General features: G+C 41.4%; 1 protein-coding gene across 3 annotated transcripts in view; it reads right to left on the minus strand.

Annotated features, from left to right (window-relative positions):
• Positions 1-25884, minus strand: part of LOC144601950 (receptor-type tyrosine-protein phosphatase gamma-like) — a 494425-nt gene that overhangs the window by 139557 nt on the left and 328984 nt on the right. For all 3 annotated transcript variants that reach the window (XM_078414576.1, XM_078414575.1, XM_078414577.1), the window contains exons 7-8: positions 18255-18412; positions 11844-12024 (exon numbers count right to left, since the gene is read on the minus strand). In XM_078414576.1, the coding sequence (XP_078270702.1) occupies positions 11844-12024; positions 18255-18412 (339 nt within the window). The remainder of the gene's footprint in view (positions 1-11843; positions 12025-18254; positions 18413-25884) is intronic.

A 25884-nucleotide genomic window follows, 5' to 3' on the forward strand; every position in this document is an offset into this window, starting at 1 on the left:
ATGATCCCCCTTGAAAATGTTTGCTTTGATGTATTTGGTTTTCTCACCACAGGTGCTGCCTAATCTAGTAGTTTTTCCATCAGCCGATTTGACTTCCGATTTCCAACAACTATCATAGCTCTAGTTTTATTTTCTTTCTCCTCAGTCCATCTCCTTCCAAATACATCTCCTCCAGACAGAGCAGGAGTAGCCTTCAGCATCTTCACCTAGCCAGCACCACCACTACTTGCGTCATTCGGTCTCTCGGTTTCCAGCCTGATACGCACATTCCCTTTAGGTTATTTAATCCCTGCCAGTTAAAATAGGTTACGTTTCGAAATATTTCATAGTTCAGTCAAAAGGGCAACAATTTGAAACATTAATTTCACGATAAGGTCTGATTTGCTGAGTGTTTCCAACATTTTCTGTTTTTGTCTCAGATTGCCAGAATTTGCTTTTTTTTTGGCTTTTCATATTCCTGTTTTCTTTCAACATAGAAGGAAGCTATTTGGCCGATCAAGTCTAACCTGACTCTCAGATAATTCTCATGAATCCTGTCACTGCCATTTAATTGCGTGCACCAATTCACTCTCACATGCCCATCGACTCCACCCACCCTAACCCCAATTCTTGTCATCTGCACTAAGGTGGCCAATAAATCAAATCAGGAGGTTCTTAGTTCTTGGTCCTCCAAAATATTCCAAATGGAATTTAAACTGGACGTGGCGGAGTATGGGCTTAAGCAAGAAGGGCTTCTTGGAGAAGAGCTGCCTTAAATTTAGTTGCGTCTGGTTGAGTAACTAGGGTGAAGACTATTCCATGCTTTAATTGTGTGAGGGAAGAATGAATTGCTATACACATCTGTCTTGATAGCTGGTATCTCAAATTGAATCGAATGCCCTCGTCTACTCCTGATAGGTTTGGGTTTGGTGTAGATGTGGTAATCTATGTTGAGCTGACCATATCTACACCAAACCCAAACCTAACAGGAGTAGATGTAGCTGTGTGACTCTATGATTCAATTACTTCACAGCAAAGATAATAGAGGAGCAAGATAGACCACTCGACCCTAAAACCATAGTAGGTCATGGGTAAATTTCAGCGCTATTTTAGTAAGCAGATTCTGTGTGCTAGATTGGGCAGTGTTCACAACTCTCTGTGATTTCTTCATATATAAAATGTTTGCAAACAATTGCTTTTGTTCAACTTCTAGGATAAGTTGACAATTGACATTTATAACTATTTCTTGAAGAGTTGTTGCTTCGTGATCATTAAACTTTGGATGTTATAGATTGAATATTTGCACTAGAGATCCATTCTGTATCAGGCCAATTCTCTGCCACAGAAGGTAGTTGAGGCCAGTTCATTGGCTATATTTAAGAGGGAGTTAGATGTGGCCCTTGTGGCTAAAGGGATCAGGGGGTATGGAGAGAAGGCAGGTACAGGATACTGAGTTGATGATCAGCCATGATCATATTGAATGGCGGTGCAGGCTCGACGGGCCGAATGGCCTACTCCTGCACCTATTTTCTATGTTTCTATGTTTCTAATTGATCATATTTAATGAACTGTTCTTCTTTGCTTTGTCTGTTAATTTTTATTTCACCTCCACGAGCTGTTTCACTTTTTGTTTTATTTAAAAAAGTCATGGAAGCAGATTAGGCATTTGCAAACAATAGAACTCTACTATTATTATAAGAAAATAACTGCAGATGCTGGTACAAATCGATTTATTCACAAAATGCTGGAGTAACTCAGCAGGTCAGGCAGCATCTCGGGAGAGAAGGAATGGGTGACGTTTCGGGTCGAGACCCTTCTTCAGACTGATGTCGGGGGTGGGACAAAGGAAGGATATAGGTGGAGACAGGAAGATAGAGGGAGATCTGGGAAGGAGGAGGGGAAGGGAGGGACAGAGGAGCTATCTGAAGTTGGAGAAGTCGACGTTCATACCACCGGGCTGCAAACTGCCCAGGCGAAATATGAGGTGCTGCTCCTCCAATTTCCGGCGGACCTCACTATGGCACTGGAGGAGGCCCATGACAGAGAGGTCAGACTGGGAATGGGAGGGGGAGTTAAAGTGCTGGGCCACCGGGAGATCAGTTGCGTTAATGCGGACCGAGCACAGGTGTTCAGCGAAGCGATCGCCGAGCCTGCGCTTGGTTTCGCCGATATAAATAAGTTGACATCTAGAGCAGCGGATGCAATAGATGAGGTTGGAGGAGGTGCAGGTGAACCTCTGTCTCACCTGGAAAGACTGTTTGGGTCCTTTGATGGAGTTGGGGGGGAGGTAAAGGGACAGGTGTTGCATCTCGTGCGGTTGCAAGGGAAAGTGCCCGGGGTTAGGGTGGTTTGGGTAGGAAGGGACGAGTGGACCAGGGAGTTACGGAGGGAACGGTCTCTGCGGAACGCAGAGAGAAAAGGGGATGGGAAGATATGGCCAGTGGTGGGGTCCCGTTGTAGGTGACGGAAATGTTGGTGGATGATATGTTGGATCCGCTGGCTGGTGGGGTGGAAGGTGAGAACGAGGGGGATCCTGTCCTTGTTGCGAGTGGGGGGAGGGGGAGCAAGAGCGGAGCTGCGGGATGTAGAAGAGACCCTAGTGAGAGCCTCATCTATAATGGAGGAGGGGAAGCCCCGTTTTCTGAAGAACGAGGACATCTCGGAAGCCCTAGTCTGAAACACCTCATCCTGGGCGCAGATGCGGTGTAGACGGAGGAATTGGGAGTAGGGGATAGACTTTTTGCAAGGGACCGGGTGGGAAGAAGTGTAGTCCAGATAGCTGTGCGAGTCGGTGGGCTTGTAGTAAATGTCCGTCACTAGTCTGTCTCCTGTGATGGAGATGGTGAGGTCCAGAAACGGGAGGGAGATGTCAGAGATAGTCCAGGTATATTTAAGGGCAGGATGGAAATTGGAGGTGAAGTGTATGAAGTCAGTGAGTTCTGCATGGGTGCAAGAGGTAGCACCAATGCAGTCGTCGATGTAGCGGAGGTAAAGTTCGGGGATGGGGCCAGTACGTCTGGAACAGGGATTGTTTGACGTACCCGACAAAGAGGCAGGCGTAGCTAGGGCCCATGCGAGTGCCCATAGCTACGCCTCTGGTTTGGAGGAAGTGGGAGGAGTCAAAGGAGAAGTTGTTGAGGGTAAGAACCAGCTCTGCTAGTTGGAGGAGAGTGTTGGTCGATGGGGATTGGCTGGTTCTACGGTCGAGGAAGAAACGGAGGGCTTCGAGACCATCCTTGTGGGGGATGGAGGTGTAGAGTGACTGGACATCCATGGTGAAAATGAGGGAGTGGGGGCCTGGGAACCAGAAGTTATCCAGGAGATGGAGAGCGTGTGAGGTGTCTTGGACGTAGGTGGGGATGGATTTAACCAGGGGGGATAGGATGGAGTCGAGGTAGGTAGAGATAAGTTCGGTAGGGCATGAGCAGGCAGAGACAATGGGTCTGCCGGGACAGTTGTGTTTGTGGATTTTGGGTAGGAGGTAGAATCGGGCCGTGCGGGGCTGGGGAACTATGAGATTGGAGGCACTGAGGGGTAGATCGCCGGAGGTGATGAGGTCGGTGATGGTGCTGCTGATAAAGGTCTGGTGTTTATCGGTGGGGTCATGGTCCAGGGATAGGTAGGAAGAGGTGTCTGATAGTTGTCGTCTCTACTCTACTATATCCACAATATAATTGAAAAGACATTTAACTTCATGCTTAGAGCCAAGAACATTTGAATTGGTGAATTGATTAGTTTAATACCCTTGACAGCCACTAAAATGACCAATGGAGCAGCCAGGTGGAAACCCACATGGTCACAGGACCATGTGCAAACTCACAAAGTGAGTTCATTAGAGCTGTGAGGCAGCAGCACCGTCTGCTGCACTGCATATGCCACCCATTTACATCTCAATATGTTCTTTCTAGTGTCAAAGGTGGACAGCAACATTGCCACATTGTTTTGTCAATTGAATGGCTGGAAAATAGGTGTGCCAATGGCCATTCTCTTCTCCCTGTAATTGATTGAAAGATACAGCATGGAAAGAGATCCTTTGGCTCACCGAATCAATGCCGACCACCAATCACCCCTTCTGCACTTTCCATGTTATCCCACTTTTGCCTCCACTCCCTTCCATAGGCCAGTTAACCTACAAAACTGCACATCACCTACAAAGCTGGGAGGAAATCAAGAACCCAGAGAAAACCCATGCAGTCAGAAGCAGACCATGTAAGCTTCACACAGATAGCACCCAAGGTCAGAATCGAACCTGGTCTCAGATGCTGTGAGGGTGGAGCTCTACCAGCTGCGCCACTGTGCTTGATAGTCTGATTCATAAATATGCCAATTTTAAACAGAGCAGTCTACAAGACATCTTTCTCTTCTTGTACTGACTATAAATACTTTGCTTTTAAATAACCAGTGTTGACAACTGTCAATTGAAAGGTTTATGAATAAGTAAAACAAAGACTGAATATTAATGAACTGATGTATAACAGTAGTGGTATTAATAACCATCAGAATAATAAAGGGAGCTAAATCATCCAGACCCAGGTTGACATCACCTCTTTATCACATTTTAAGTTCATTATCACTCCAGCAAGTTTTCTCCAATTTTTTATTTTATAAATTAACCGTAATGAGCTGAAAATGTATAAACCAATGTTGAACTGAAATGCAGTTTTTAAACATTTGTGTTTGTCAAAGAGGTGTAATAATGAGCGATTTAATCTTTAATTCAATATCTGCACGGATCTCAGAATTTTTGATCAGAGAGTTAGTGAAGTGGAGATTTGGAATTGTTTTTACTGAATATTTCAATTTTCCAGCCAAGAAAAGTGATAAAGGAGAAATGACAACAAAATTGTATCAAGAGCAGATTTTCTCCTCAGAGAAACACAAAACGTTGCATTGAAATCACAGAAGGGGAACAATAATAAGCACTCACTGGGAGTCCTGCTGCAGTCTACATGTTTTGTTTACCCTGTCCTCCATTCAAAGGCAGCTGTGAACACTTACAAGAGACGGGTTAAGGGGAACATGCATTGCTATCCCGCTGGGATTCTGGGAAGATAGCAATTAGTGTAATAACTCCGAACAGCTTCAACTGGCACTGTGTGTTCCAGTTGAGACCGAGGCAAGACTGTGATGATTTTCCCCAAAAGATTCTTTCATGGTTGTTAGGGATTATTTGGTCATCTTTCGGGAGTTTAGAGTTTATAGATACAGCATGGGAACAGGCTCTTCAGACCACTGAATCCACGCTGATCATGTATTACCCGTTCACACAAGTTCTAGGTTATCCCACTTTCTCATCGACTCCCTACACATTAGGGGCAATGTACAGCGGCCAATTAATTTACAAACCCGCATGTCTTTGGGATATGGGAGGAAACCAGAGTACCCGGAGGAAACCCACTCGGTCACGAGGGGAACGTATAAACTCCACACCGAGAGCACACGAGGTCAGGATCGAACCCTGTCCTTTGGCGCTGTGAGGCAGCAACTCTCCCACTGCGCTTTTGTGCCGCCTCTATGAGTTATGAGAGGTGGCAGAGCAGCTAGTAAAGCAGTCTTCAAAAAAAGGCATGAAGCTGCAGATGCTGGAATGTTGAGCAAAATGCCAGGTGGTGGCGGGAACTCAGTAAGTGAGGCAGCCTTCCTGTAGGAAATAGATAGATGACATTTCGGATTGGGGCTCTACTTCAAAACAAAACCTGTTCACAGATTAACTTCCACTGATACTTTCCAGCCATTTCAAAACCATTGTAACTGTACAGGGAAGACAATAAATAAATGTTCATGTTTATCGCTTCTAATAGACGGCTTCATAATAAGAACAATGGGGAAGAGTGGAAACTGAAAGTTAAACTGTCATGGATAGTGAATGTTTCTGAATGGCAAACCTCCAAGAACTATTAAAGCCAAATGTACTATCTTAAAATTTATTATCCTTAAAAACATTTGCCACCAATTTAATAAAAAATAAGCAAAATCTTCCGTTTGAGTTACTGCAATGCGTAGGAGAGGTGTTGATTGGAAGAAAAGTAGTCAAGATCTATAATGGGCAGAGGATTTGCCACTGCTCAGAAGAAGATGTTGATTTTTACATGAATGCAAAAGTCACAGTTTACTTTGACTGCACTTTAAGTGTGAATAAACATGCCAGAAAAGGGTGTTAAGTGTGGACCACTTGCTGATGAACAATCTGATATGTGGAGTAATAACAAGGAACTGCAGATACTAGTTTATATCACAGAACAAAGAATATTAAAATGCTGGAGTAACTTAGCGGGTCAGGCAGCATCTCTGGAGAATATGGGTCGGTGACATGACGGGACCCTTCTTCATACCAATATGTCGAGTACACTTGGTGCAACTTGCTGCACAGAATTATCACTATCAAAACAGCATGCCCCTGCACGTAGGCGGAATTGGCAAGACGCAATGCTTTCATGTCGAATGAGCACATGAAGTGGCAGAAAGAAAATACTTTGACAGTTTCCTAACCATATGTTATACTGTCATGGATAGCATTTTTTTCTGAATAGCAAATATTCAAGAACCATTAAAGTCAATGAAAGAATTTGATTATCTTGAACATTATTAACCTTAAAAACATTTAGTCAATTGAAACAAAACTAATAATAAATTGTAAATTACCTTATTCTCAACCAAGTACACTACCATCAACCTCCATTCAAATGAATGGACTCTGTTCAAGTTCCAGGATCAGCAGGCAAATTCTCCAATGTGAGAATTGGGGGCTTGCAATAGGCTAGCATTTGACTGCTGCATCCCAGGAAGTGTTTGAAACTGAGTGCAGCCAGTGAATCACGGTGAAGGATAGCCATTGAGGTTGGCACTTCCTTATGAGCATGGGAATCCAGAAGTTGGTGGAACTTATGCTTGAGAAATCATCTAGGTTCAATTCTAGCTCGGGCCATCCAACACTTTTACTAACAACTATTAATTATTATTGATAGTGCTAGGTTAGGTTTTGTGTTTTGGAACCCATCAGTTTTGTGTTCAAGCCACAGTGCCAATCTTATTCAGCCAGAATCGTTAACAAAGATGCATTTCAATTAAGTGATAAAGTGGAAATTCAATTGGTCAAATATATGAAATCCCAAAAGAGTTCATTTAATCACAGTAAGCTGTGACAAAGACTGAATCTATGAAGATGAGCTTTCAATGTTCTTTCAGAATCATTTTATCTCCCTCAACACAGCATCATCAATGGTGAATAGAATAATGAATTCAGCCACAGTCGGTGCCAAACACAAATAATAGGACCTGCTACATTCAAATTAATCTTATATTTCTTGCAATAGGCATGACATTACAGTATAAGAATGTGTTTTTCAATGAAGTAAAGCAAAATCATAGTGAACCCACTGCTTGTGTCAAATATTACAAAGAATAGTTGACATTCAATAAGAGGCTGAAGATTTCCTTATATTATTTGCCTGTAAGATTCAAATGGACTTTTATAAATGCTTTTGTTAACTGTGATTACAATGCTAATTTCAAGTCTTTTGGCATTAGTCACACCAAGGTTGGTTCAAATCTGTAGCTGCTCATCTTTAAATCAATTCATTGTACTTTATATGTACACAAGACCCAGTTTCAATCTAATTCCACCGCAGTCAGTTTTATTGAGAATATTTAATCTGAATCAAATTGATTTTACTCGTGACCTCCACTGGGACACAATAACATCACAGTCATAAAATTATTGCTCAACAGATGCCAACTAAATTTGTCTGCTAGAAATTAAACTTTTTGCTTTCCAACAATTTAAATTAAAGGATAAAAATCAAATATACTTGCATACAATTCCCATTAATTTATTTAATGATGCCCAAAGGCAAAGTCAAAGAACATTACTGTAAAAAAAAACTGGAAACACATCACAAAATAAAATCTCAAATCTGCTCATCCACTATTTCAGAATGACAATTCAACTCTTTTAAGGTGCAATACGGCTTGCCAAAGCATCACTGGAGATAAGCTTCAGACCACCAGAATGTGGACACATGGACACATGAAATAGGATGTAGGCAGCATCCCAACTTTATAGATTTGTTGGCTGGATACATTAGCAGGGACTACAGATGGTGTGGTTCAATTAAAACTGTCCTGCACAAAATAATGTCAGCCATCACTTCTTCAAAATGAAATGCACCGTGGCTGGAGTAGGTTTGCTGCCAGGCATTGTGTAAGTGAAGTTGATGCAGAAATCAATGAAGAATCACACATGCTGGTTAATTCTGGGCATTAGGCACACTACCTACAAGTCTGTCCAGGGTTAAACATGATTGAAGGGACTGCGGAGAAGGCGGGATTGAGAAGAGAGGTTCACAACACCATTTAGCTACTTAACATGTGACAGAATATTGGTAGAGATTGGGAATGCAAATATCAAGCTTTACTGGACAATGAGATTCCACAATAATAAAGCTAAGTTTGGGGAAACAGACACACAATGTATTCAGAAAAGCTGCCTGGGTAATGTTCTTAAAGAGCTTTGACAGTAAACCCATTGATCAATACTCAGCTCAAAATATGACTGAGAGAACAAGAGAATGGGCATCACTCTTTTTTTTTGATCAGACAGTGAGCACCATTGAGCAAAATGCCTCATCAGTGGAACGAACCAACGGCTTGCTAAACTCTTATAGAAGGAAGTTAAGAGTCAACTACTGCACATGTATAGCAAACCCGGTAATAGCAGCAGCTTTCTTTCCCTGAAAGACATTCATGAATTTGTTATGACTACCTAATAATTTCAAAGTCATCATTACTAAATCAATCTTCCAGATTTATTGGAGTAACTGAATTTAAACTCTGCTGCTCCATGGCAGGAGCAGAGTGGAGCTGCTGCCTTGCAGCTCCATCCACCTGGGATTGTTAATTATCAGAAAGACTGTAAGAAAATGGTTGTACTCAAGGAAGCAGCTCTCCACCACTTCCTCAAGGGCAATAACTGCTAACCTTGTTGGTGATACCACATCATTCAAACATACAGCACAGTACTTCCTGACTCATCATTAGCTCTTGCAGGCTAACGTGGCAGACAGTGGAAGCACTCAGGAACTTGACGGGAAGTGTTTAGATGCATTTTTGTGGCTTGGCCACTCACAGAGAGGAGCGCTAGCCATTAATGGTTTCGCCAATGTGGATGCTGAGCCCAGGCACTTAAGACACTAACGACGACAGAACTCTCATACCTAATCCTCCTTACATCCAATTAACGGGAGCTTAAGCCTTTTACTTCTTTACATTCCTCAGACCACAAATGTAAGCTTATGCCTTATGTTTGCAAAGATAGCCAAGAGCTGCTTATGATAAGACACTCGGTATAGGCAGTTGAGATTTGGGAAAAACAATTGTAGAAATGTCCAAGAAAGGATGAGCAGGGATGTTTTCCCTTGAAGATTCTGCTAAAATGGAAGAGCAAAATTAAAGGCACAAATTCAAGAAAAGATAGTTATTAAGAATAATAATTTGGAATTTCTTACGTTAAGGTGGTAAAAATGTAAAACCCACTGCTGCAGGGAGTAGTGGGGGTGAATGGCATAATATAATTTCAGGATCAGATAGATTAAGTGAGGTGTTGCATTTTGAGATGTTTAACAAGGGCAGGACCTACAGCAGGCCTCTGTGGAGAGTTGTAGAGAAGAGTGATCTAGGAGTGCAGATGCATGGTTCCTTGAAGGCCGAGTCACAGGTAGAAAAACTGGTCAAAAAGGTTTTTGGCACATTGGCCTTCATCAGTCAGAGATTATAGAAGTTGGGAGGTCATGTTGCAGTTGAATAAGACATTGGCATTTAGAGTATTGTGTTCAGTTCTGGGCACCATGTTATATGAAAGATATTGCAAGCTTGAAAGGGTTCAGCGAAGATTTATGAGGATGTTGCCAGGACTAGAGGGTCTGAGCTATAGGGAGAGGTTGAGTAGGCTGGGTCTCTATTCCTTGGAGCACAAGAGGATGAAGGGTGATCTTATAGTGTATAAAATAATGAGAGGAATATATCGGGTAGATACACAGAATCTCTTGCCCAGAGTAGGGGAATCGAGGGCCAGAGGACATAGGTTCAAGGCGAAGGGGAAGAGATTTAATAGGAATTTGAGGGGTAACATTTTCACACAAAGGGTGGTGGATGTATGGAACAAGCTGCCAGAGGAGGTAGTTGAGGCTGGGACTATCCCAACGTTTAAGAAACAGTTAGACAGATACATGGACAGGACACATTTGGAGGGATATGGACCAAACGCAGGCAGGTGGGACTAGTGTAGCTGGGACATGTTGACCAGTGTGGGCAAGTTGGGCCGAAGGCTCTGTTTCAGCCCTGTTTCCACCACTGTATCACTCTATGACTCTATTAGTATGAAGAAGAAAGGAATAGAAAGTTTTGCTGCTCATAGGTGAGAAAGAATAAGAAGAAGCTGTGGAAATTGGATACCAGCATGGAACAGCTGGGCTGAATGGCCTGTTCATATACTGTATAATAATTCTAACTAAGCAATTTGAAAGTAGAGATTTCTGCTTTCTATAGTTTCTCAACTGTGCAATATCAGATTTTTACCACCATAAATGGATGGGGTCTTAAGCTTGCTACAAATGTCAGTACAGTACAATTATGTGTAACCGCATTCATTTCATCTAACTCTTTGCTAGTTATTTTCACCAGCCCTGCACTTTGCTAAACAAATTGCTGTGGGCTTTCACAGAAGACTGATGACTGTGTTTAATGTAATCTTGCGTAATTAAGTAAAATTAACTCATTTTTCAAAATTTTCAACGTGAGATTAAACATCAAAGATTAAATCAGAATAGAAGTGTCAGTTTTTTGGAGCGTGCCCTTGGATCTCCAAACTGTGCACAGGCACGTTTGTGATGTGAACCATACAGAAGCCCAATTTGATGAGGATGTTAGTGCAGTGCAGAACAATGCAGCATACAGAGTAGACAATTAATGACCTCAGTCAATGTTCAACACAGATTTGATGTCCCATTGTCATGTTGTTTAATAGTCCAGCTTATAACCTATTTTAACACTGTCCATTAAGCAGCTGGAAGAACTTTATACCCCACCACATTTAATTAGAACCACTGAAATGATGGAGACACAAGTGACTGCAGATAGAATCTCTTCAGACTCTCTATGACTCTATGGCGAACAAGGATGACTAGCCAAAATCGCTCCATCACAGGAAGAAATTACCACAAAAGCATATAAAAGAATTAAGGCTGTGATCAAAACCTCTGTATAAATTGTAACTGACTTGTGAGCATTTTGTTGTTGGTATAAAGTCATGCATCTTGGTACAAATCATATTAAAATACTTAAAATATATCAGAAATATGATGTAATTGTTAAAATTATAATGTGCAATATAATCATTCTCAAACCAACATATCTCAATCCGTTTCATTAGTGCTTTAGCTAAGTTGTATTTTCTTCACCGCTGTGCCAGAGTTTGTTGTTTTGGTTTTTCTTTGAGGTTTAGTAAGGTAATTAGATATTAGGTTAGGCTTGTATTTTGGTTCCGCGATACCAGTTTACTGGCACAGCCAATACTTTCAACAGACCTCACTGCCAAAGACTTTTAAGCAGAGAGGAGATTCCTATCTGAAAATATACTCTGATCATACACTACCCTTTATTCACTAATTCCAAAAGAGAGCAAGATATAGATTCAGAAAATGTCATAAACATTTGTGATAACTTTATAAAGCCAATTTAGATGAATATTTATTTGTTCCTATGAGGCAATGTTCTGATGTGCCTCATTGATTTTGAAAGTAGAACACATCTTATCCTTCATTGTTTTAATGCAGTGATTTGATTTAAAACCTTAAAATAAATAAGAGTACCTTCTGTGATGTGTAGGATCCCAGGGTTCTCGGTTACTTGGCTCCAGGACCCTTTGACTACTGACTTGTAGACCACTCTGATATTTAGATTCTGTTGTGGTCGGAAGTTGTTCCTCAAGTACTCCACTGATTTGACGTGGTCTTGCTGTTCAGTTGTAAATATGGAATAAAAGGCATCCAGCTGTATAAAGCAATCAAATGGGAAGAAATTAATGCTTGTCAGAGAATAAATCAATCATAATGATGGAAATAGGATGTAAAATTCCAAAAAACGATGATGTCAATAATGATAGGTTATAGAAGCTGAGCTGCCCAAAGAAATAAAGCCAGCAATCTTATCCAACTCCAGCTTTTATTTGCCACGCTGTGTGGAAACATTAAACCTGAAATCTAACAGTAGATGCTGTCAATCCAATCATTTCAAGCATGGCACTGTTCTGTCAAATTCAGGAAGTCCAATTTAAATATCTGAGTACCATTGTTTAATTTTACACAATATGCAGACAAGCTTATCCAGGGATTGTCTTTGAGAAGCATACATCAACTCATTTTATGCATTGTGTTGATTTTTTGTGTGAAAATTATTTATTTGTTACCAAGGGAACAAAAGCAATTCATTTTATTTCTGGTTTCAGAGTCCATCATAGAATATCATTTGTAGGACTAATGCATTTTAACTGCTTCTAAGCAAAGTGATGTTACGAATGCAAAAATAACATAGCCCTTAAATTACTCCAGAAATATCAGCTGTTTTCAGGGAATATAAGAAGATTTCTAAACAAATCAGATTCAAGAATTAATTCTTCAAATCATAGCCTAGGCAGAACACAACACAGAAAAAAACCCTTAAATAATCCGTTTGAAATTCACAGTTCATAACTCGGAATCAAACCTAATCAGTGAACAGTCCTTTGCAGTATAATACAGATGACAAATCAGAGAATAAATGTAGACTGTATTCATATATAAAATAATAATAGATTTGAGGAAAGTAGACATAAAATGCTAGAGTAACTCAGCGGGACAGGGAGCATCTCTGGAGAGAAGGAATGGGTGACTTTTCAGGTCGAGACCCTTCTTCAGACTTCTTCTGGAGAAGTCAAGTCTCAACCCTAAACGTCACCCATTCCTCTCCAGAGATGTTGCCTGTCCCGTTGAGTTACTCCAGCATTTTGTGTCTACCTTCAATTTAAACCAACATCTGCAGTTCTTTCCTATAGATTTGAGGAAGTTGGATGCTGGTAAGGGACTTGCAACACTGAACTTCCATCAAGAATTCAGAGGTAAATCTGCGGTGTCCATTGTCAGTGACTGTTTGGAGCAATGTTCCTCCCCTACACCTTGGTGGAGAACTGGGAATCCTGACTCAAATTTAAACACACCCTCTGAGGTTGCAGGTGAAGCAGAATAAGATGTAATTCAGTCATTATTTTATGTCACACATTCTATCCTTTAATTTCCTTGGAGCGCAAGAGACTAAGCGGTGATTTTATAGAGATGTTTTAAATCATGAGGAGAATTAATAGGGTCTTTCACAGAGTCTTTTACCCAGGGTAAGGTAATCAAGAGCCAGAGGAGATAGCTTTAAAGTGAGAAGATAAAGTATCAATGGGAACCTGAGGGATAACTTTTTTTTACTCAGAGGGTGGTGGGTATATGTAATGAGCTGCCAGAGGTGGTAGTTGAGGCAGGTGATAAAACAGCATTTAAAAGACACCTGGAGAGGTACATGGATAGGAAAGTTTAAAGGAATACAAGCTAAATTAGAGCAAATGGAAATAGCATAGATGGGACATTTTGGCTCGTATGGTCAATTTGTACTGAAGGGCTTGTTTTTCATGCTGTATGTCTTTCGCAAATAGTTTAATATTTTACAGCGAAGTAACATGACGTATAGTAGTTTTATTTGTGGCCCATCTGACCCATTCATGTCCCATAATGTCACATGATAACACAATGTCACATGAGACCCTGCCACATTTCAGGCCCTGGTCACCTGGATCCAATGTCAGCCGAATGGATCTGGAACAACTAAGAATGGGTCAGTGGGGTACATGGGGTGAATGTGAGGGATGGGCCGTATATTTGTTTTGAAAATTAAACCTGCAAAATGTTGTTGCACCTCACACATTTGTAAAAAGATTGCAGTTCTAGTTTCGATGACGGATGAGGATAAGGTTCTGATGATAGAAACTTTGTGCATGTGCTGCCAGATGACTTTGCTGTAGTTGTTTGAGACCATCAGCTTACAAGTGAAAAAAATGAAGGTCTTTTTGGCCAAATTAGTTGAGGCCATAATGTTGTGCCACAATGTTTCCACACCCCTTGCTCATGCAGACTTTGGAATGACCAGCAACAAGGTCTTTTCCAGATGATTCTTGAGACTTATTACAGGGGGGAATAGTTGTTGCTGCTGTTTGAAGTTGTCAAGTGCTGTTTGTCCATTAATGGGAGAATCATAGCTCCCAGGATCCAGTTCCATCCAACCGCATGATCTACTCACTGATAGATACAAAGGCGGACAAGTATAATTACAGACTTTATGACAGTCAATCCAGTACTTTATATCGCTGGTTCATTGTCATGTCTTCCAGACTCACAGAAATGATGGTTTACTTAATCTAGAGTAGGATGGGTCAAGTTCCCAAAAGAATCTCAAGAGGGCTGCAGCTTCGATATGCATTTGGTGTATTTATCAATCAATTACGGCTATTTTATGGCTTTGTGATCTTTCACATCAAGCTCAATATTGATTCAGAGCTGAATGCTCCACAATTAGCAAGTCCTTCACTATAATCATTACAAGAAAAAAACCTTGTACAACAGGCAGTTATCTATGTCACATTTATTAACCTTGAACAGGGTTGGCAGGAGTGAAATTTACGAGACTATTGAAAACCGACAAAGTTTCACTGGTTCTTGGAGTTCCTTTGTGGCATGAAGGCAACCATCTATGTGCATCATCTAAGTTCATCAAAGACTGCCAACAACAAGTTTGTCAGAGAACATGACTAATGCAGTACATGGACACTCATAGGCTTTACTGGATGCGACACATGGAGTGTTTGCTGATTATGTTATGAAGGTTTTCTACTTAGGCAAGGTTAAAAACTGTCCACGATGTAAATGCAGGCATAAAATTTGATAAAGCAATAAGGTCAAGTAAGGCTTCACTAAGTACAGAATACCAATGACAACTGGGATCGCAACTCCTGAGAAGATGCATCAGTGTTGATGCAAGCACTGCAGAGAGTCGGAGGAACCAAGCTGGAACTAACATGTGAACCAGGAAGCAGAATATGCTTCCAGCTCCCACTCCCACTGAACAGCTTTATATCCGACACAAATGACTTGGACGTAGACGTAGATAGGTTGGTTAGTAAGTTGACAGATGACACCAAGATTGCTGAGGTTGCCGTGTGTGGGGAAGGCTGTCAAAGTATGCAGAGGGATATAGATCAGCAATAGAAATGGGCAGAGAAATGGCAGGGAAGAATTCAATCTGTGCAAGTGTGAGATGTTGCACTTTGGGAGGTCAAATGTAAGGGGAAAATACACAATTATTGGCATGACTTTGAACAGCATTGATGCACAGAGGGACCTTGGAGTCCAAATCGGCATGGCATGCTTGCCTTCGTCGGTTGGGGCATTGAATATAAGAGTCAGGAAGTCATGATGCAGCTTTATCGGACTTTGGTTAGATAGCATTTGGAATATTGCATGCAGTTCTGATTGCCGCATTACAGGAATGATGTGGAGGAGTTGGAAAGGGTGCTGTGGAGGTTTACCAAAATGATGTTTGGATTAGAGGTCTTTAGCCACAGGAAGAGATTAGAAAGACTTGGATTGTTTTCTCTAGAATGCCGAAGGTTGTAGGGAGACTGGATTGAATTATATAAAATTATGAGAGGCACAGATAGGGTAAACAATCAGTACTTATATCCCAGGACAGAAATATTAAATATTAGCAGGCACAGGTTTACGATGAGAGGGGCAGAATTTAAAAGAGATGTGCGGGGCAAGTTTTTTTTTTACACAGAGGGTGGTGAGTGCCTGGTACACACAGCCATGGCTGGTGGTGGAGGCAGAGACGATAGTGGCATTTAAGAGACTTTTGGAAAGGCACATGAATGTGCGGGTAATGGAGGGATATGGATTATGCGTGGCTGGACAAGGGTTGATCTCGGCATCATGTTCGGCTCAGACATTGTGGGCTAAGCAGCCTGTTCCTGTGCTGTACTGTTCCATGTTCTATGTTCTAATACTTACTGACTCCACTCACACCTCACTGACTGACGCAGTTCATCCCCTTTCCTCCACCAAAGTGATGGAAAAAATGAGGCTCTTATGATGATTAAATGTGGCAAAACAAACAATGCCTCTACACTGTAGGCTGTGTCACTTTATAAACAGATAACCACAATTATGACATTGAGCTCAAGTGCAGAAATATGTTAAAATAACACCTAATGAGATTGGGTCGGTAAATGTAAAAAGGTCCCAAGAATTTTACTGAAAGCAACTGATATAAAACAATATATAAGGAAGACTGAAAATCATTGCAAATCTCTGCCAATGGATCAAGGACTTCCTGACCAACCGCCCCCAGACCGTCAAAATAGGCCCTCACCTCTCCTCCACCATTACACTGAGCACCGGCTCACCACAGGGCTGTGTGTTGAGCCCCATCCTTAACTCCCTCTACACTCACGACTGCGCCCCCACCCATCCCACCAACACCATCATCAAGTTCGCGGATGACACGACTGTGGTTGGACTCATCTCAGGAGGAGATGAGACAGCCTATAGGGATGAAATCCAAAGGCTGGCAGCATGGTGTTCAGTGAACAATCTGGTCCCGAACTCCTCCAAAACAAAGGAACTTATAATTGACTTTAGAAAAACCAGTGTAGAATACGACCCACTCTACATCAATGGGGTCTGTGTGGAAAGGGTACCCGCTTTCAGGTTCCTGGGTACGCACATCGCAGAGGATCTTACCTGGTCTACCAACACCATCACCACAGTAAAGAAGGCACAGCAGAGACTCCACTTCCTGAGGATCCTCAGGAAAACCAACCTGCAGGAGAAGCTCATGTTGTCCTTCTATCGCTGCTCCATCGAGAGTGTGCTGGCATACTGTATAACCACATGGTATGCCAGCTGCTCAGAAAAGGACAGGAAGGCCCTTCAGAGGGTCATCACGACGGCCCAGAAGATCATCGGCTGCTCACTGCCCTCCCTGGAGCACCTGTTCAGCCTAAGCTGCCTCAGTAGAGCAGGCAAAATAATAAAAGATCCATCCCACCCCGGCCACCGTCTGTTTGTTCATCTGCCCTCTGGTCGACGTTTCAGGTCGATCAAATCCCGAACAAACAGACTTAAGAACAGTTTTTACCCCAGGGCCATACGAGAACTGAACACTACCTTTGCACTAGGCAACACCGTTAAAAAATCTTGTACTTAATATAATTGTATTTATGTATTTATTTGTTTTTGCATTTATTGCATATATGTTTGTACGCACCGTCAGGATTGGCTATTTTTTAATTTCGTTGTACTCGTTGCAATGACAATAAATGAATATTATTATTATTATTATTATTATTATTATTATTATCATTTACAAAGTGTCTGACTTTGCACAGAGTAATCTCACTTAACTCCACTATGCTTTGTAATGGTGTACTCAGCCACAATTAAGACAGTCCTTCCAACACATTTCTGGAATCTTGATGCATTGTGCATCATGTTGAGTAGGCTACTTGGAACTAAATAAGTTCTTACAAAGAACAATAGGCTGCATTGCAATGTGACGAAAACATTCCAATGGCAATAAACACATCCTGGGCCATAGAACATATGCCTACTGCCAGAGATAATATCCCAATGCATCAATGCAAAATGTTTTGTTGCTGCAATTGAGGTCCATCATCATTATACTGCAAATGTGGGGAGTAACACCTGCGAACAAGATCTGATTATATATTGTACTTCTTCAGTATTTTGAAAACAGCTTGACGATCTTCTTAAGGATAAAGAAATGTGCTCTATGTAAGTGCTAAATGTGAATGTACAGACATGCTTTACTGTCTTGATTGCAGCATATTTGTTCAATTACACTTTGCAATAACAACAGTGGTAACACAAGAGGCAGCAGCAGCAGGAATCCTGAGCAAATAACAAAATGCTGGAGGAACTCAGCGGGTTTGGCAGCATTTGTGGAGGGAAAGGGACACACTATGTTTTGGGTCGGTTCCCTTTATCCAAAAGTGGGTAGATGTGTTGGAGGGGAAACATTGGTGTTTGTATAACCTTCTTTAATTAAAATGAATGGTGCTTTAAATTTCTGCTGCCAAGGCAATAAAATGCAGCTCCATGGATTCCTCATTACCAGTCAATACTACTCACCTGCTCAAGGGAGATAGAGATCGGCCTGCCGAAGACTATCCATTCCACAATTTCACTGCATGGCGGCTTTGTCAGGGAGCCAGAGTATCGGTAGTAACTCCCAAGTGTGGCTGGCAGCAAACGTCTCAATACAAAGGGATCCAGAAAAGTTTCTTTCTCTGGAGAAGAAAATGAATATTAATAAAGAGAATAAACAGTTACAAATTACTGTAACTTGAAAGAAGAAGAAGAAGAATCAGAATAACCTTTATTGTCATCCAAAAAAAACAAGTCTTTTGGACGAAATTCCATTACCCACAGTCCAACAATAAGAGCAATAAAAATAAGCAATAACACACACAATCACAGTGTTAAATAAGGCACAAATTATTGATTACTTGCAATGAAAATTGAAAGGTTACAGCACAAAGGAGTCCATTTGGCTCATCAAGTTCAGGCTGGTTCTCTACCACAACTGCTTTCCGATTCAAATTGATCAATTTTTTAATTGCTTACAATTTTTTCTCCACTCCGTACCTTTATCCAATTCCAATTCCTTCTGCATGGTTGCAGTGCACGTTGCCTCCACTACACCCGAGGGCACCACATTCCAGATTCCAACTATTTTTTTATCATTTCACTCAATTTTCTTCCCCTTTATTTTATACCAGTTGACACCTCTACTGAAGGGAACAGCCTGCCACTATCCTCTCTGTCCAGACCGTTCCTCATTTTATATACTTCTGTTAAATCTCCCTTTCATTTCCTCGTCTTCTTCAAAAAAAATACAGTCCCATTTCCTTGTGAATGTATTCCGCATGCCAAGAACCATTCTTATAAATATTTTCTGGACCCTCTCTTTCTCTCTCTCTCTCTCTAGAGAGTCTTTCCTACGATGTGACTAGAATTAGCATAATACCACAGCTGACACCAGACCAATGTTTTATAAATGTTTCCTGTTTTTTGAATTCTTTCCCTTGAAAGATGTAGTCCAAAATCATTTATGTCCACTTGCTCAACAAGCCCTGTGACCTTCGATGATTTGTGGAAACATAACCCCCTGTATCACTCTTAGAACAGCAACTTTAATTCTACATTATTGCTCCCTATTCTTCGAAGATTATTTCATTTTTCTTTAACTTTCATGCATTTGCCTATTCCATTGGCCTGATTATATTCTGGTTAGTGTATCCTCTTTGCATTAGCCTCTTCACAAATCACTGTATGCCCGCTTTGTATCAGCAGCACATTTAGAGATTATGTTTGCAACTCAAAGTCTCGTCATTAATATATTAATGAAAAGGCCATTATTCACCTTCCTCTTGTCCAAAAGGCAACCATTCATTGTGACTCCATATTATCTATTACATGGGCATCTTCGTATACATGCAATTGATGTCCCTTTCATACAGTAGGTTTCAGTTTGGTTAGTAAGCCTGTTATTTGGCACCTTATCAGATGCCGTGCAAATCTATGCACACCACATCAACTGTATTACGCTCAGCCATTACCTCACCAAATATTCCATAGCATTGGATAACACCATTTTATTCTAAACAAATCTATGTTGATTTGCCTTCATTAATCCAGTTTCCTTCATTAATCAATGTGATTTCCTCTATGTCCCTTTTTGTCCTGGATCAATGTTTCTCAAAACCTTCCCACCATAGCGTTTAAACTGTCTGGCCTGGTCAACCAGATGCTGGGTTATTCATTCACCTTTTGAGCTTTTCAGTCCTCTGTCCCTATCCTGTGTCCAAAGAGTGTTGACAGATTATGGTCAGTAGCCCTGCAATTTTCCTCCTGAACTTTACTTAAAATCCTAGGCTGCACACCATCCACTGCTGGTTACCTACCCAGTGTAAATTCAGCCAACTTTTCTGACACCTCCATTTTATTATTTTTTAACATTAGAGTTTGATCTCCTTCACTCTTACTTTGGAACATCCTTTTTCATTCTATAAAGCGATGCAAAGTACTCATTTAGTACCTTAACGATATGATAGTGGCATTTAAGAGACTTTTGGATCGGCACATGAATGTACAGGTAATAGAGGAATATGAAGTATGTGCAGGGAGATAATAGTTCGTCTAAGCATTATGCTCAGCACAGACATTGTGGGCTGAAGGGCCTATTCATGTGCTGTACGGCTTACAATCAGCCTAAAGAAGGACCCCGACCCGAAACGACCACTGCCCAAGTTCTCCAGAGATGCTGCCTGACCTGCTGAATTACTCCAGCACTTTGCATCATTTTTTGTACACCAGCATTCACAGTTCCTTGCTTCAACAATGTATTGTATTATGTTCTACAACATCCAAATGAAAAATTCCCGATTTTGTCCTTCGTGGACTCCACTTCTCCATGTACTACCTATTTTTATTTTTTATACATCTCAATGATAGCTAATCTTTTCCCATATGCTCTATTCACTCCCATTTTAAATCCCACTATCTCTCTGATTCTCCTGTCATCAGCCTTTTTATGGCTAGTATTTACAATATGAGATTTGTTTTGTGCAGCTTGTTTATCAGCTTTGTTTTCCTCTGCATCCCTTCACTCAGCTAGAGAGCTTGGAATGAGTTTGGTCTTCTTGTGCCCATCATAGGAAGGTCCCTCAACCATGCTGAACTATTTTTCCCATTGTCCTGTTGCAATTTTGCCTGTCGGTGCTTGGTTCCAATGGGAAAGATTCCCTCTCGTCCCACCAAAATTGGCTTATCTCACATTAATTATTTTTACTTTGGAATGCACCTGCTTCTTTTCTATACCTAACCTAACTCTTAGATTTAAGAAACACTATTACCTAAAAGTTTCCTTACTGACACTTGATCCTCATTAGCAGTACCAGATTTGCTATTGTAATTTTTGTATTTAGGATGCCATTATCACAATCATTACATCTACTCAAGTTCAAAGCCAATCTCTGAAGGGAGGATGGGTTGAGAATAATTGGATGGCAGGTGAGTAGCGAGTGCGGGAATTGGCTGCAGAAGTTAAAGCCTTGGTGAGTTTTCAAGATCGGGTCATTTAAAAGCCAATAACTAAATTTATAAATTAGCTAATTAGTTAATTGAACAGCAAATAAAAGAAGGGCTTGCTCTAGGGGGAGCGGCCTGTTGGGGAGAAGTGCCTTGGTGAGCAAAGTATGAGTCTTTGGCGAGTGAGGCCCACGGCAAATTGGAGGAACAGCACCTCATATTTCGCTTGGGCAGCGTACACCCCTGCGGTATGAACATTGATTTCTCTAACTTTAGATAGCTCCTCTGTCCCTCTCTTTCCCCTCCCCTTCCCAGTTCTCCCACCGTCTTCCTGCCTCCAACTACATCCTTTCTTTGTCCCACCCCCTCCCCTGACATCAGTCTGAAGCAAGGTCTCGACCTGAAATGTCACCCATTCCTTCTCTCCTGAGATGCTGCCTGACCCGCTGAGTTACTCCAGCATTTTGTGATACCTTTGATTTGTACCAGCATCTGCAGCTATTTTCCTACATAATATGATGTTTTAATCTGCAATTTGAGATGGAGAAGGTAAAATCAGAGGTATCAGTGTTGCAGTTGAACAAAGGGGACTATATTGGCATGGCGGGGGGCTGGCCAAAGTTGACTGGAAAGGGACCCTAGCAGGGATGAACAGCAATGGCAGGTCTTTCTGGGAATAATCCAGAAGATGCAGGGTCATTTCATTCCAAAGAGGAAGAAAGATTCTAAGGGGAGTAAGAGGCGACTGTGGCTGACAAGGGAAATCAGGGACAGTATAAAAATAAAAGAGAAGTATAACATAGCAAAGCTGAGCGGGAAGCAAGAGGATTGGGAAGCTTTTAAAGAATCAACAGAAGGTAACTAAAACGGCAATATGGGGAGAAAAGATGAAGTATGAAGGTAAGCTAGCCAAGAATATAAAGACAGAAGCAGGTGAATTTATTATGCGGAACAAGGAAATGGCGGACGAGTTGACCAGGTACTTTGGTTCTGTCTTCACTAAGGATGACACAAACAATCTCCCAGATGTACTAGGGGACAGAGGACCAAGGGTGACAGAGGAACGGAAGGAAATTCACATTAGTCAGGAAATTATGTTGGGTAGACTGCTGGGACTGAAGGCTGATAAATCCCCAGGGCCTGATGGTCTGCATCCCACTAATGTTATTCCCACTTTTCAAGAAAGGAGGGAGAGAGAAAGCAGGGAAATAGTAGACCAGTTAGCCTGACATCAGTGGTGAGTCGATTATCAAAGATGTAATAGCAACGCATTTGCATAGCAGTAACAGGATTGGTCCAAGTCAGCATGGATTTACGAAGGGGAAATCATGCTTGACAAATCTGGAATTTTCTGTAACACGTAAAATGGACAAGGGAGAGCCAGTGGATGTAGTGTACCTGGACTTTCAGAAAGCCTTTGATAAGGTTCCACACAGGAGATTAGTGGGCAAAATTAGAGCACATGGTATTGGGGGCAGGGTATTGACATGGATAGAAAATTGGTTGGCAGACAGGAAACAAGAGTAGGGATTAATGGGTCCCTTTCAGAATGGCGGGCAGTGACTAGTGGGGTGCTGCAAGGCTCGGTGCTGGGACCGCAGCTATTTACAATATACATTAATGATTTAGATGAAGGAATTAAAAGTAACATTAGCAAATTTGCAGATGACACAAAGCTGGGTGGCAGTGTGAACTGTGAAGAGGATGCTATGAGGATGCAGTGTGACTTGGACAGGTTGGGTGAGTGGGCAGATGCAGGGCAGATGCAGTATAAAGTGGATAAATGTGAGGTTATCCTCTTTGGAGGCAAGAACAGAAAGGCAGATTATTATCTGAATAGTGTCAGGTTACGACACAAAAGGGGAAGTATAACAATACCTGGGTGTCCTAGTACATCAGTCACTGAAAGTAAGCATACAGGAACAACAGGCAGTGAAGAAAGCGAATTGGCCTTCATAACGAGAGGAGTTGAGTATAGGAGCAAGGAGGTCCTTCCGCAGGGCCCTGGTGAGACCGCACCTGGAGTATTGTGTGCAGTTTTGGTCTCCTAATTTGAGGAAGGACATTCTTGCAATTGAGGGAGTGCAGCGTAGGTTCATGAGATTAATTCCCAGGATGGCGGGACTGCCATATGATGAATGAATGGAGCGACTGGGCTTGTGTTCACTGGAATTTAGAAGGATGAGAGGGGAACTTATAGAAACATATAAAATTATTGGACACGCAGGAAACACGTTCCTGATGTTGGGGGAGTCCAGAACCAGGGGCCACAGTTTAAGAATAAGGGCTAGGCCATTTAGAACTGAGATGAGGAAAAACTTTTTCACACAGTTGTGAATTTGTGGAATTATCTGCCTCAGAAGGCAGTGGAGGCCGATTCACTGGATGCATTCAAAAGAGAGTTAGAAAGAGCTCTTGGGGCTAGCGGAATCAAAGGATATGGGGAGAAGGCAGGAACGTGGTACTGATTGTGGATGATGAGCCATGATCACATTGAATGGCGGTGTTGGAAGGGCCGAATAGCCTCCTCCTGCACCTATTGTCTATGTATCTATGTATCTATGACGATATTAAACATGCGGTGACTGCATTTTACAGCAATGTCTCATATAAATGATTTGTAAACAAGAGTTACTCAATTTCTAATGTGCTCCAATTTGGAACTGACTAGTTGTACAAGACAGACTGCCCCAGAGCAGAATGTCTTGGATCTGTGATCATTTGAGGTTTGCAAAATCTGATTTGGCTGTCTCCTGATACCAGTACAATTAGGCTCTCATAACTTTTGCTTGTGGCTAGATCGGTAACGATCTTAGCACTGGTACATGGACAGGCTGTGTTACTATTTCATGATTAATGCAAGGAAGTGAACTCAGTGTGATCTCTACAGAATAGGGGAATAAAGAAACCTGTAAATATCTGAATTTATGCAGTAACATTAACACAGTAAAACACCAAAATAGCTTCAGAAATACAAAAGTGGAGGCAAGGGCGACACGATGGTGCAGCGATAGAGTTGCTGCCTTGCAGTGCTGGAGACTCGGGTTCGATCCCGATTATGGATGTTTTCTGTACGGAGTTTACACGTTCTCCCAGTGACTGCGTGGGTTTTCTTCGAGATCTTCGGTTTCCTCCCACACTCCAAAGACGTACAGGTATGTAGGTTAATTGGCGTGGTGTATGTGTAAATTGTCTCTAGTGTGTGTAGGATAGTGTTAATGTGCAGGGATTGCTGGTCGTGCGGACTCGGAAGGCCGAAGGGCCTGTTTCCGCGCTGTATCTCTAAACGAAAAATTTGGGGAGGTTTTAAGTTGTTCCTGAAGGAGAGGGAAATAGGTTTGATGAAGAAAATGATAGAGATTATGGAAATGGGGCAACGTAAGGGGTGTGAGATGGAGGAAAGAAGAGATCCCGGGGATTATAAATTACAGAAGAATGGTGGTTTGAGATCATGTTGGAAAATGCATGATAGAGCTTGCCTCATTCACAATTTTTCCTTTTTTTCTAAACTTAAATCGGCAATGATTAGATAAAGTTTGCAATACCCCTCATTTTAAAGTACCATCTTTGAACTCAGTCATTCCATTTAATTTAAAATGTAATCAGTGCCGTTAAAAGTATATTTGTATGTGCCAGGAAATCACATCCTCAGTAGAACATTCTTCAACGTTAGAATATGGTTCCTCAGGCAAACAACTTTATTTTGCATATTTCTGAACCCAACAAGATCTTTCCAACTTCCATAATTGAAAGCAGTATTTCCTGTCGCATGATGGAGAGTTCACAGATCTAATAAAAACATATGTGCATGAACAGAAAGATGGGAAGCTAGATAGTGCTCCAGATGCAATCAGTTTATTTTCTATCAGTTAGCAGTAGTCTGAATAAGGAGCAAAAACAAAACTTCTGTCCATATATCCTTTTCCCACCGTCTTCACTTGATGGTAAAGTCATAACAGCCTCCATTGAAGCCAGATGTTAAAAATGCAAATGGGGTCAAATAATGTTATTGAATTCAACTCTGTTTTGTGTCACAGTGGACAGAAACAGACCCTCAGCCCACCCAGCCTGTCAATTATCAAGTAGTAATTCTATACTATTCCCACATTAATCCTTTATTATTCTCCCCATTTGCCCTTGTTGTCACCGTTGCTGAGAAATGGTATTACATTTTCAGAGTGAACTATTAAACAGAGAAATCCCAAGTTATTGCTTGGGATAGCTGCACATCACAAGGTGTTCTGCAGAGGTCATGCCTTCACATTGAAAGCTATTAGTTAATTAGCTGAAAATGGATGCAGGTATTCTACCAGCTCAAATTCCAGTGCTAAAAACCCAGCAACTCCTACTCTCCCCTAAACAGAATGTGTAATAACGAAGAATCACACTTTAAGATTGTAACAGTCTTGCCACTCTGCCTCACTGGGTAGACAGTATAAAGATTATTTATGCAGTTTGATTTTTAATTTGCACCTATTTCTACTAAGGAAGGGGAAATATAGGTACATTGCAAAATTATGTTTTAATCTGATGCACTTAAAAGCTGTTAATGTAGTTTGCAATTCAATTTTAAATTTGTGCTTATTACTACTGTTATATAGGAAATATAGGAACATTGCAAAATTATGTTGTTTTTCTTCTGATGCGCTCAGAAGGATTTTGCTGTTAA

This window comes from Rhinoraja longicauda, chromosome 17 (assembly GCF_053455715.1).
Source record: "Rhinoraja longicauda isolate Sanriku21f chromosome 17, sRhiLon1.1, whole genome shotgun sequence".
In the NCBI taxonomy this organism is placed as follows: domain Eukaryota; kingdom Metazoa; phylum Chordata; class Chondrichthyes; order Rajiformes; family Arhynchobatidae; genus Rhinoraja; species Rhinoraja longicauda.